The sequence below is a fragment of the Cryptomeria japonica genome, chromosome 6 (assembly GCF_030272615.1).
Source record: "Cryptomeria japonica chromosome 6, Sugi_1.0, whole genome shotgun sequence".
NCBI classification, from domain to species: domain Eukaryota; kingdom Viridiplantae; phylum Streptophyta; class Pinopsida; order Cupressales; family Cupressaceae; genus Cryptomeria; species Cryptomeria japonica.
The window spans coordinates 341,540,909-341,554,697 of NC_081410.1; the positions used below are offsets into that span (position 1 = coordinate 341,540,909).

The 13,789-nt window shown below is 37.1% G+C and overlaps 1 protein-coding gene across 1 annotated transcript; it reads left to right on the plus strand.

Moving 5' to 3' along the window:
• The first annotated feature begins 10,074 nt into the window (after positions 1-10,074).
• Positions 10,075-10,842, plus strand: LOC131876599 (uncharacterized). Its single transcript, XM_059222039.1, has one exon. It carries the CDS (start codon positions 10,075-10,077, stop codon positions 10,840-10,842), a length of 768 nt encoding a protein of 255 aa, XP_059078022.1.
• Positions 10,843-13,789: the final 2,947 nt, after the last annotated feature.

Genomic DNA, 13,789 nt, shown 5'->3' on the forward strand with positions numbered 1-13,789 from the left:
TTTGAGTTGCTATGGTATTGGTATTCTCATTAACCTCATCCTCATCCTCATCCTTATCACTTTCATCATATGCTTCATTGGGATGCTCATTTTTCCGCAATTGGCTAAATTCAAAATCCTCTAGGTTTTCATCAAGATCTGCACTAGTCTTTGGTTCACCGAGATTCTTCCTCATAGTCCAAAAATTAGAAATTTTGGTTCTATTCCACCTTCTGTCCTCACAATCTATCTTTATGTTCTGTGGGATAGCTTTTGTAGATGGATGAGCAACTTTTTGGTATAAATTATCGGACCTCATGTTTTCATTTTGATTTTGTTTGCCCTGCTCTGTTGTTCCGTGTACCATAATTTGTGATGACAATTCTTCTATTGAAATATTTTTGTCAACAAAAGTTTCCTCCATCACTTTTTTTACCTCATCCCAGGAGTCCCTGTTTTTCAACAATTCTAGCAATGGTTTAATTTCATGTTGAAATTTTCTTGCAGAGTTCAAATTCTTCCATAGCCTTTTTAGAATAACCTCGTATGGGTCATACTGCCAGTAACTATCAACATCAAAATTAAAAATCTCCAAAAAATTATGTGCCACATTAAATGCTTTTCTCTCAAATGTGAACCCTCCACATGAGAAAGGTAACGAAGAAAATATGGTCTTCTTTTGCTGGCCATAGAAGATTTCATCTGCAGTCTCCATCTACCATACATATTCCAATGCAAAAACACTCTCTGTCACATGTATTGGAAGTTTGTGGGGTTGTACTCATCATCCATAAAACGTTAACACTATATATTCTTCCATGAGGAACCACTCCGCCAATTGTATTTCAGATCCGAGTTGAATGCAATCTCTAGAAGACATAGGCAATCTAGGCATTGGAGTGTCTGTAATTTCATGATACATTGGTGCCAAAAACAAGTCTACAAAATGGGTGTAGATCCCTCTTTTATCATGCATCCTTATCTTAGGTTCCCATTTATTTATTGGAGCCACTGTTTTATCTTTGTCTTTCTTGTACACCTGAATCTTAAGCTTGTTGGTCTCTAACATTCCATGAAATTTTGCTAGAAGAAGATGATACAAGTAGGTTGTTAACCTAAATGTCTTAGAGCTACCTCTAATCATTATAAATTGATTGTGCATGGATTGAAAAACATGCTCAACAAAATTATATCTGACTGGTTGAGGAATACAATAGATATTAAATATCATTTGAAGAAGGCTTTCACCCACTGTCCTATCACTTTCCAATCCAAGACAAAATGTTAGTAGGGCAATAGTATCCTTAACCCATGGCATAAAAGTATCAACATTATAAGGAGGCTTATGGTTGTGATCCAAGATAACACCATCAACTGTAATACCTCTGACGAATCTCTTTCTCATCTTCACTAACAGCTTCATATTCCTCTACAAGATTTTCTAGATCAATGTGAATGTTTGAGTTTTCTTCTCCAAGCCCTATGTCCAACAAAATCTTCAATTCTTTCTCGGTGATGGATAAAATTTCCTTTTGGGTATTCTTATTAACAATTTCTCTTCTACTTTCATCATAATTTTCAGTGCACAGCTTGACAATTTTCGAGCAAGGGAAAACTTGAGGTAACATCATGTGTCCCAATCCAACATCCCACGATGCAATTTTATTTATTTCCGCTCCTATTTTAGGGTTATAAACTTTCCAATTTGACCCTCTAGTGTTATTTGCCGACTTTTTAGTTCTAGTTTCCCACTTATTCTACAATGCAAATCTAATTTGTGTTGTTTTCTTCTTACCATGGAGCACAAGATCAAAAATATCATGGTATTCATCAGTGAACCCTGAAGTTTTGACCAGTTTGGTTACTTCGGTACAGTCTATATTTCCTGTTGTTGTTCTTTTCATTTTGCCCATCACTGATAACTGTTAAAAGATGATGCTATAGCTACACAAGCTCAAAAATGTAAATCTTTAACCCTAGGTTTTACAATGAAAGTATATGTGTTTGATATTTTACCTGGAATTTGAATCTTGAATTTGCACTAGCGAATACACAAGTCATAGACTAGCATTGGCAGACTGTTGTGTCCCTCAATCTCATTTATGAATCTGAAATCTCCCTAGTTAGCTACTAGCTAGTTAGTCTAAATAAAACTTCACTTAATCAAAATCCTCAAAGAAAAAATGACACAATTCATACAATAGTTGACATAGTCTCAAAGTTTTATTAATTTTAATGAACACTACTGGTCACACCGACACGTGTCGCAGATTTTTCAGAAACATTCTGAACAATTTTTATGCTTCTCAACCTCGGTCCGAAATGGAGCTTCTGTCGTTAATCTTCTAACATCCAATGACTATTCATGAATTAATTTACTATAGTCTATTCAAGGATTATACTTAATTATCTTTAACTATATAACTAAAATTTAAGTATACAAATAAAGGCCCAGACAGTTCATAAAAAATTTCATCTTTTGTAAAGGCAAATAAACCTTCCAACGCCCCAGCGAGTGGCCAACCTGTTGCTAAGTTGGCCAAACCATTTGTGTGTCGCTATGTAGCACCACATAAGCAAAAATGTGTCAGGTAGTCTTGGTCAAGACCATTTGATGGTGCATTTGAATGCTGAAATGAAGTGTGAGGAATCCAAGAAAGAAGTGATACCTAATGTTCAACTGATACTAAGTTTGCAGAGTGCCAGAGTTTTTCTTATCAGTACAGACCATGGAGTGATTCAGCCTACCATCGAATTCTTTTGAGCATCCAACTGGGTTTGCTACAACCAAGATTCACCAAGTTCGAGAGCATTTTGCAGGGTATGCTTGGTGCAAGATTGCTAGAATTAAATGATATGTTGTCGCCATTGTTTGCAACTTGGAAATCAAGAATCATTGCCTCAGGAACATGGGAGGAAAGGATAAATACGTCTAGGGGGCTATACATTTGCATTCAGGAAATGTTTCTCTTGGATAAGTGTGTGATTGTGATAGTAATGTGAAGATGTTTGGATGCAAAAGATTGCAGTTGCAAAAGGGATTTTTGCAAGAGATATACAAAGTCCTAAGTACATCATAAATGGTCTTAGGTTAATAAGGTTGATGCCAATGTATTGTTTAGGTTACTATAAATTTTCCTATTTAGAATGGATGGAATTGGAAAGAGTTACAAGGTGTCATTATACTCTAAAAACTAGAGTGGTGAAAGAATGAGAGTTCCTAATAATACTCCCACAACATTATAGCCATTGATTCTTTCATTATTCACTCGACATTGTAACATTGAACCTTTGAGTAGGAATTGAATGGTTATCCTCATGACCTTTCTACATCACACACCTCCAGAAGAAAAATAACAAACAAAGCAACGAGCATTTCCATCTTGTAGCTATAATGATTCATGTGATCTTGAAGGATACGAAGCGACTGTAGAGGTGAGATGGATATGACACATATCCTAATTAATGAATTGGGAATTGTACTAGCCTTCATATGTCATGAGTTTGCACTCATTGGAAAATGTGAAAGAGACATAGAGTCCAAGACTAATTAAGGCTAATACAACCCGCACTCATCCATCGATTTTTGCTATAAATGCCTTTATGCATCCTTTTCGAGCACAAGTTTGAAGAAGATTGTACGCTTTCTCTCTGAATTGCGCATATGGATACTCAAATTCTCCTAGAGGCTACGAAACAACAAATGGCCTTTTTGGGAGAAATTTCAAACAAGAGGCTTGGGCAAGTCATGGAGTTTGGTTATCCCCTAGTCTTACATGCGGTGAAGAGAGTGTTGGGGACATAATTTTTGTGCGCTAGGTATCGCTATCAGGTAAATTATGATATCCCAACAATGCTTTTGGCTATAGGGATTCATCTGGGAATATTGAAGCTGTGCATGAAGTAAATGTGTTAGATGGTGTTTCGACACTCCTTCTTGGGCAGAATAGAGAAAGTTCTAGATAATATTGACGGAGAGAAAAAAATACACTTGGCTAGTTTCTATTATCAGACCCAGCACATGAACGTGAAAAAATATGAGCTCATGCAGATTCTAGAACCAGAACAATTTAGAGCAACCTTTGCAAAGCGCAATAGAAGTCTGACGTTCCTGCTCTATATCTCTAGAGGTCTTGTGTCATCCCACTGCTTCAATCTAAAAGACTACGTCATCTCAAAACGATTGGTGGGGCGAGAGGACATTGGGGTCGATGAGCAGGTGGTGGAGCTAGATGGGAATGAGTGGGAGATAAGAACAAGGGAATTGTGGTACCCGAATTAAGACAGAGTTATTGTGGAGATCATGAAAGGCCCTGCTCATGTGGGATGCAATGTGAAGTGCCCTGTGGTAGCATACGCCCTGGCTACGCTGGAAATGCAAAAGAATGAGGCAGACTCAAAAGAGGATTCAGGCTAAGGGTGTCACAAAGTTTTGTTTATCTGTGTCAATATTTGTTGTTTTGCCTGCGGTAATATGTAATAGCAGAATACACTGACATGGTAGGATTAGGAGGTAGTGGGAATTTTTGAAATTTTGCAAATGATCTATGTTTTTTCAATATATGGGTGGTAAACGGTCTATAGGCACCCCCAATATGAACCTCCCTCCTTTTTTGAAAGTAATAGAGGTGCTAGCCTATCCATCTATTTACTGATAAAAAAAAATCAATTAATAGTTATTTAACAAAATTTATTCAAAACATTGTTACTAGTACTCTTCTTCGTTATTGTTTATGCGGAAATATCATTTATTAACTATTTATGATCTCGATTTATCAAGTACGTCTTCCTCCCACAAACTTTCCCATTAGGTTACTGTTCGGACCACCCACCCCACTAGCACCAACAAATTAATTGTTTTCCTATAAATTGGACATTGAGGTTTAGGTGGCTCCAATTTAACTATACACTTCAAAACTAAGAGTGTTGTAAATGCTCAATAGCACTTATGAGTTCTCACTATCTCAGTTGGGAGAAATGGACATGCCTAACAAGCTCGATTCGATGAAACCACAGGGATCATTTCTGGGAGAAGTAACTAATAAGCGGTTAAGTGGTGTATTGCAGAATGACCACATATACATTATGTATTCGGTGAAGCAAGTGCTAGGTCTGGAGTTTTTACTAATCTGTAATAGGCACAGGATCAGCTCTGACATCCCATCTTTTTTCTTGGTCATGCTCTTATATGCGGGGGTTTCCAGGGAATGGGAAAAGAAGCTCACCCAGATGTTGTTTGAGCATAAGTATCTGAAGGGCATTGATGTTGTGCTTGACAATGTAGATGGGGCACCAAGGGCACTCATCATTCCCCTACCAGACAACTACTACTATGGGGGACCTCAGGTGGTAAAACACCCAATTGTGTATACTGAACAATTGGAGTTGCTACAGGGTCGGTGGGGTAACATAAGCATGAACATCAATTTTCTCCTCTATTTGGCCAAAATCAAGGAACCCAAATGGGATGATTGGCATTGGGACTATATAACTGGTGAAGGGTTTCTTGATGAATCTGAATTCAACGAACAAGATGTTGAGGAGATTATTGGACAATTGGAGTTGGGGAGCGGAGAGGAGTGGATTTTTCAAGACCGACGGGTCGTAAGGGATGTCGCAAGAGGGGAAGCCCATGCCAACTACAGAGAGGACTACCCTTTCATCCTCCTTGCCAATGAAGTCAGAGCCAAGCTCGTCTAGGCAAAATGAGACATTGTGAATGTAGCAAATCCAAGGCACCGACAGGCTCGAACTGCTTGAAGAATGGGGCACTAAACTATTGGCATCCAGTCTTGTTCTTCATTTTTTTTGTTACTGGTAGACTAGTACTCAGTTAGATTACTCCTATGTTATAGACTATAATTTAGCCTCAGGGGTCTTTTTATAACAGAGGTTTTGGAAATAGTCCTCTGTATATTGTTATTGTTCGGAAAGAATGCATGAAATGGAATATATTAATATAAATTTTTTATGTATTCGCAGGTTTTGTTATCAGAGTATTCTTATTTTATTTATGTATTCGATGGTTATGTATTTTAATTATGAATATTGAAATTTTCTCAGTGCGACAAAACATTTAAGCATTTTATATTTCTATAAAGAGTTCATCGTTATTCAACAGCACTGCAGTAAAGTAGGCATTGGGCATTGGCCCATCATGATTAGAATCTAGTATTAATGGTAAGTGACTATTAATAGAATGTTATCATCAACGTTATATAATGACATGTAAGCATTCTATATTGCTATAAAGATTTCATCGTTATTCATCAGCACTGCAGTAAAGTAGGCATTGGGCCTTGGCCCATCATGATTAGAATCTAGTATTCATGGCAAGTCTATTAATAGAATGTTATTATCACAATTATCTAATGATGTGTAAGCATTCTATATTGCTATAAAGATTTCATCGTTATTCATCAGTAGTAAAGAGTCATTGTTTTTGTGCACATTTGCTAATTTTCATTTAGTAAATACATGTAAACAAGAGACTAACAAAATATGTACTCAAACATAATTCAAGTATTTTCATCAAATTTGCAATAAGGACAGACGAAATGAGATACCAAAATTAACTACAACACCTTGAATTAAGCTAAGATTGGTGTGTTACTCCATTGGGACTTGAATTCATGAAATACATTATGTATTGTGATTGAATTTGATAAATAGATTTTAGATCTATTAAATGTTGCCTTACAACATATCCAAAATGTTTAAGCAATTTAATTGACTCCTTTAATCAAAGCATAAACATAAACTACATACAACACAACAATGCAAAGAATGAAACAAATCCCTGATTCAATTCCATTCAAAAGATAATAGAATCACACAATGGAGAGAAAAAAACTTGAATTATATTTCATTGATTCAAAAGTTATCTCTGCCACAATACAAAATATAGGTCAATTCTTCAAATTCTGCAAGAAATTTGACACAAGACTCATTATAATTGCTCTGCAAATTTTACAACTTTCTCATTCACCTGGACATGTTACTAGATCCTAGACTCAAAGTTCTAAACATGTGACTCGGACTAGAGACTTCAGAACCGAGACTTTGGAACCCTGTCTCATGGCCTTGAATTACCTTTTATAGAAAAATAAGGGAGCAACAAGCTTTGAGCTAGAGGTGACACATGTCAATACTTGATTTGACACAATTCATATCAGTTACAAAATATTCCCCTGTAAGAAATGTTACAACCAAGTCCAAAAATTCCCTCAAAATATTACATGTATTTTCACTTTGTCATGACCGATGAAAATCTTCAATAGGCCCCACATTGCCGAAGCTCGTCCCAAAAGATAACAGACCAATTCAATAAGACAGTTTACCTACTTTAGCTGACAGATTACCTACTTTAATCATCATTCAAGTAATTTTTTGTCCAACCAACATATTCTTCCTCCATTGGCCAATTGAAACTCATTACCTCATCTGCCTTGGCCCTGTAAGGAGTGTACTTGACTGCTACCTGATTAGCCTCCCTCTCAAATTTCTCAAAGAATAGACCAATGGAAATTATCTTGTCCATAATGTCCTCAAGCATATTTGTATCTAGTTCCTCGCAAATTAAATCTACTTGAGTATTTATTATCTTTCTACTTCCTCTTTCCAAGGTTGTAAAGCTTTCACTGCTTCATTATCATCAACAATTCCATGAAAGAGAGTATCAGTCAGCTCATTAAAGTTAGCCATTAGATCCTTGATCTTTCTTTGCTTTCTGGCAGAATCTGAGACTCCTGCATTGATTTGGCCAATAGGTATGTTTGGTGGCATTAGAGGGATGCCAATTTGCATTTCTACATTTGTGATTTCAATTTCATCCTCCTCATGTTGTTCTTTTACATGTTGTTCCACTGTTTGTTCTATTGTTTGTATATAAGATTGAAAAATGGAAAGCAACAAATACAAATTATATATATATATATAAGAGCATATCTATGTATATAAATGCAAATAAATATTATATATGTATGCATGTATATACAAACAAACATTTATAATCATACTAATATATATATATATATATATTATGAATGAACAAAAAAAGATGAAAAATGAAAGAATGCTTAGATTTATATAATCATATACATTCATGAATGTATAAGATTATGTAAATGTATATAAGAATGAAAAAAGGAAAAAAGGAAAAACAACAAATAAAAATATTATATATATATAAGAACACATATATGTATATACATGCAATTATATATTATATATGTATGTATGTATCTACAAACAAACATTTATAATCATATTAATATATATATGATTATAAAATATAAATAAATAAATAAAATGAGAACAAAATATTACATACATTTATATAATCATATACATTCATAAATGTATAAGATTACTCGATTAAGTTGATAATTGTTAGAGTCTTATGTCGGGACGGTTTACCTTGAAACCCTTTGGCATAGTTATAATCTTTCATTATGTATGAGAATTCATTAGGTCCCTAGGAATGGCCTCGCGCCACAGTCTTAGACCCTCGGGTTTTTCCACGTGCATATTTCAGGCCTCAAGTAAAGTGTCTCTAGTTGTTCATGCTCCGGGATAATGAAATCAATTAAATCAGTGAAGAAATTTTACCCTGGAGGCAAAAATTAGATGAGCGAGTTTGCTCCGAGATACAAAATCAAAGAGGAAGGTTGCAAGAAATTTCCCTGTGGCATACTAAGGGTCCAAAATGAATCGCCTAGGATAACAAAGATAGTGAAAACAAAAGGAAAAGTTATCCTGGGGACCAGAGGGCGACATCCTAGGGTCGTTCGGGATAAATCTCAACAAAGGATCCTGAAGGGATAAAATTTATCCTGGGCAAAACTCCAAAGAATCAAGTCAGTGAATCAAAATTGCCCCGAGGAAGTTTCTAGCCAATTCCAAAAGGTCCAGAGATAATTTTACAAAGATATGGAGAGCGCTTTCCTTGCCCCGGGCAGTTTTTTAAGATCACAGAATCTGCTCCGGGATAAGAAAATACATAGGGAAATGTTATCCTAGAGGATCCAAGAGGAAAGGGAAGCGGGGATCGGGGTAAAAATATGAAGAAAAAAACAAGGAGAATTTCCTCGGAGTGGTTAGCAAAGCATTCCAAGTGGTCTCGGGATAACAATATAAAGGAAATCTAAGAAAAAATTATCCTGGAGGGAAAAGGCATACACAGAGTTAGTCTTTGGGTTTCAGCGAGAATATGCTTATAGAGGTTGGGGCCCGGGATAAGAAAAGAAGTGGATATGCAGAGAAAATCTTATCTCGGAGGGCCACGAAGACTAAAAGGAAATGGCCCGAGATAAGGAAGCAAGGAAAAATACAAAGGAAGGCTTATCCCGGGGGGCTGGGAGATGCATCATTTGAGACTCTGGGATAAAGATAACAAAGGACGACAAAGAAAAAGTTATCCCGGGAGACACAAGGTGTAGTGGCGACTTGACTTTGGGTTTCAGTGAGAATAAATAAAGGAGGGGAAATCTTTTCTCTGGGATAAGAGAAGAATGAATTCCAAATTATTTTTTATCCCGAAGAGATGTGATAAATAGAGAAAGGAGCCCCAGGATAAGAAACAAAGCCGGAAACAATGAAAAATTGCCCTGGAGCAGTAAGTAAAGTGGAGAAGCAACGCCTGGGATAAGGAAACACAGTGATCTCAAATCTTTTATTACCCCATGTGGCGATTGACATGATGTAAAAAATCAAAGGTGGCCAAAGGATAAATAGAAAGGCCAACTCATCAGTCAGAGGGAGTCAAGGATTAATCGTGGCTATCCAAATGATCATCAACAGTTGAAATTCAATCTTTTGAATCCAACGACCACTTTGTTGTGCACGAAGGAATTAATGGCGTCGCAATAAAAGAAGAAACTCTGTTGCATTTGTCTTCACCAAGCATTCAAGTGATCAAAAAGAAGTTGCACGGCAAAAAAAAAAGAATTCAAGCAGTCTTAAGGCGATCAAGTACAACAAGAAAAATAGTAAGTAAAATTCAAGTGCCCTCTGTGTGAATTTGGTAGGATTGTCTGTGTGAGTTGCTAGTGTTTTTAGAGCCCTAGTTTATTTCCTATTCTCTACAATTTCATCATGGCCTCCCTCGTTGGGAAAACCACAAGCCCTGAGAAAGCCCAAGAGGTTGGGACTAGCTCAAATGTCCTTGAAATTACCCCTATCGTTCCATTAAGCATGATAGCCCCACTTAAAGAGCTTCAAGGTGCCCAAGTTGTAGAATCAAAGCCTGAGCCTAACCCTAAAGCAGATCCTGTCCAAACTAAGGAGGCTGAAGCCAGTGCTCCCCTGAAGAAAACCAAGAGGAAGAGGGAATCGAAGAAGGTGACAATTGTAGTGTCTGAAGAGTCAAAGGAGGAATATCCAACCCCAAAAACTACCAAAAAACCCACCCCCAAGAAGAGGAAATCCAAGAAGGATGGGGAGGCCAAAGTTTTTGCTAAAGAAGCATTTGTTCAGCCAGACCTTGCTGAGGTTCAAAAGGAAGAAGTTGCAGAGAAGGCACTTGAGGAGCCTAAAGAAAAGGCTCAAGAAACACCAAAGAAGGAGTTGAAGAAGAGAACCCCTCCTAAGAATAAAGTTGAGTCTTCCCTTGTTACAAAAGAGACTCCACAACCTCAAGAGGAACAAGTAACACTAGCCCAACCTCCCAAAATAGTTGTTCAGGTGGAGAAAGAGATAGTCATGAAATTGGAAGAGTTAGCTAGGAGGCAAACCAGAGTAACCCAAGTCCTGAGCCAGGATTTACTAGACCTCTTCCTTGGTTCAAGTGCACTAGAGTCTTTCAGAATAAAATGGGGAGATTCAGAGGTTGGATGCAGAGATGTTATCATGGGACATACATGATGGTATGTATTCCACACTTTCTATGGGAATAGAGACCAACCAAGCCCAATCTGCAACCCCTGGAAGCTAAACATAGGGAATCTGGTGGTCCCAAATGTATTTATTGAGCCAATGTTAATTAGGGAATTGGCTAAGAAATTTGACCCCCCCAGCCATATTGTAAGAAACTTGCAAGGACAGGTCATTTTGGATACTTCTCAGAAAGCTATAATTGAATGCTTTGGGCTGGATGGGTCAGCCATTAAAGGGATAAACAAAGGGGCCCTGTTGAGACTATATGAGAAGAACAAGAGCAAAATTAGGAGGGAGTACCTGCCAATATTTTTGAGGAAGATCTCCAAGTTCACTCCCAATTACATCCTCCCCTCTGAAAGTGAACCTTTCCATCTTGAAAAGTTTGAGACCTATTTTGTGAGGACCTACTATGCCCTGTGCCAAGTCTTGGGGGAAGATTTTGGGCTTAATTTGATGTTGATAGACTACATGATGCTAGCAATATCCATCTAGCATCCAGCCACCAATGAGCTTTTTGATTTTGTAACCATCTTGTAAACCAAGTTGTATGAAGGCCTAATGAAGGCAAAGAATGAGGAAGCTCGATTAGATTTCAAGAATTATTCTTTGGTGTGTCATCTCCTTTTATTTCAGAAAAGGTCAATATGGTCCTTGAAGCTTATTATCAGAATGTTGGATCCTCAGACAGGGTTACCATGGTCGATTTAGAGGTGGACACAGGTGTGGGACAAAGCTTCCCATTTTGGTGATTACTGCATATTCTTTGATTGTTTTGTTAAGAAGGTCTTAGACATGTTGAGTGTTGTAATCCCAAGGCTGCTTACACAAATTATTAAGGTGCTGAGAATAAGGGCTTGCAAAGATGATAATGTACAATATCCAAAAGGGGCTTACAACCATAATTTTGGAGATTTCTTCTTCTATGAGGATTGCACCATCATTAGGTGATATGGTTTTGAAAAGGCTCCTCATAGGTTGCCCATTTTTGTATCTCTCGGGGTTGTATTTTTGGAATTGATGTGGCAAATGATGTGGGTTGACAAGGATCAAATCCTAGAGAGGAAGGGGAAGCATCTCCCCAAGACCACCAGTTACAGGGAATTTCTTATTGGTTGTGACAACTTGGAGAAGCTCCAAGATTTTTTGGTTAGGAATTACATGTTCAAGGTGATATGGACTTTATCACAAGTTTGTTGTGGAGGTAGTAGGGGTCCCACCCCAGGCAACTAAGACTATGATGAATAGGCTACAGGGCCTAAGAACATTTGAATGGCCTGTGTTGTCCTTCAGCCAGGCCTAGAAGAGGAGGAGGAAGACTAGTCCCTGTTTTTTGCCTTTTTGTCTCCCTACAGTTTTGGAATGGCAGACCTATTTTTGGAAGGCTTCTAACAACGTTCAACCGCCATAATCTAAATTCCCAAGGTAGCCACAGAAAGCATCCTCAAGCCACTTTTTGGACCTAACAAGTGTGGCAGGAGGTGGACCACCAGTAACCATTCCTTGCAAGCCTTCTACTTCATATAATGACATCTCAAGAAACAAGGAATGAGTGACTAACAAGGAAAGTGCCACGCCACCAACAAGGATAACTTTTGATGTACCTCTTCCTGGTTTGGCCTGAAGCTTGTTTTTCTTCCTTGTGTTATAAAAGGGAATTCAGGGCCTTGAGTACTGTTCTGAAAATTTTGTGATTACGTGTACTAAGAAAAAGCTTGCAGTAATAGAAGGACGTAGTTTTGTAGGAATATTGTACTACATCTTTTGTGAATGTACTTATGTCATTTTGAAGAGCAATAAAGAATACATTCTCTATTCAGGTCTCATATTGTGTTTGTGTTGCATGAGTTTTAAATGCTAAGAGTGTTTAAGCTTGTCTTTTCCAAGTGATAATGTGTATATTTTGATAGGTTTGATTTGTAGCAAGTGGATTAAATTTTATCAATAATACAACAACATTTTATGAATTAGTATGAGATAAGTTGAGTGTTTTCCTTAAGTTGAATGTTTATTCAAGGCATTGATGTTCAATGGTCTCAGTTCCAAAAGATAAAATACACATTGTTGTAAGTGTTATGGTCTTATTTTGACTCTGTATCCCCTAGAAGATAAGCACTGGTCATGTTTTCCAAGTTTCAGAATCAACTAATCATTAAAATATATTTATTTTCAGTATTAGGATTAAGTTTAGGGGTAGTATACATTAGAACAAGTTTCAATGTACCAAAAGGTGACATAAACTAAGGTCTGAGCCAAGAGTACTAGGTTTTTCAGTCTTTCCTTGGTATATTTTCATTGAAACATTTCCTTAAAGTATAGTGTCTTGTCAAGAGAGTAAAAATATCAAAGTGATACTGTCATAGGGATACCCACCTAGGTCATGCAAAGCCTAAAGAGTAGAAAGTTGTAGTCAAGGCGCTACACTTTGTTCATTGGCCGAATCCAGTCCTATTGCTTAACCATGAGTCAGTGGCTATTTCTCTAGATTATAGGAACATGTTGATTTGAGTACCAATATAATCTTAATCTTAATATTAATGCATTAGCTTACTTTGTGAATCCACAAACTGCTTGGTATAAAAGATTAGTATGACAATATTCACGCATTAGGCAATAAAAAAATAACACTAACATGTGTCTCGATAAAGGTGATTTTGAGAATGAATATGGTTTCTTTGGACATTCGCACCAAAAAATTAAAAGCCACTTCGCGCATGTGCAAAATCCAAGGGTTAAGTTACATGCATAGGGGACATTGCTCGCGGCTAGGAGCCTAAGGGTATAAACAATTAGTATAACAATATTAACGCATAAGCTGATCTAAACGCATTAGCTGATATTGTTGATCTATATCTGCATTAACACTAACACATGTCTCGATTCCGGTGATTTTGCGAATGAATACGGTTTCTTCAAACATTCACACCGAAAAATT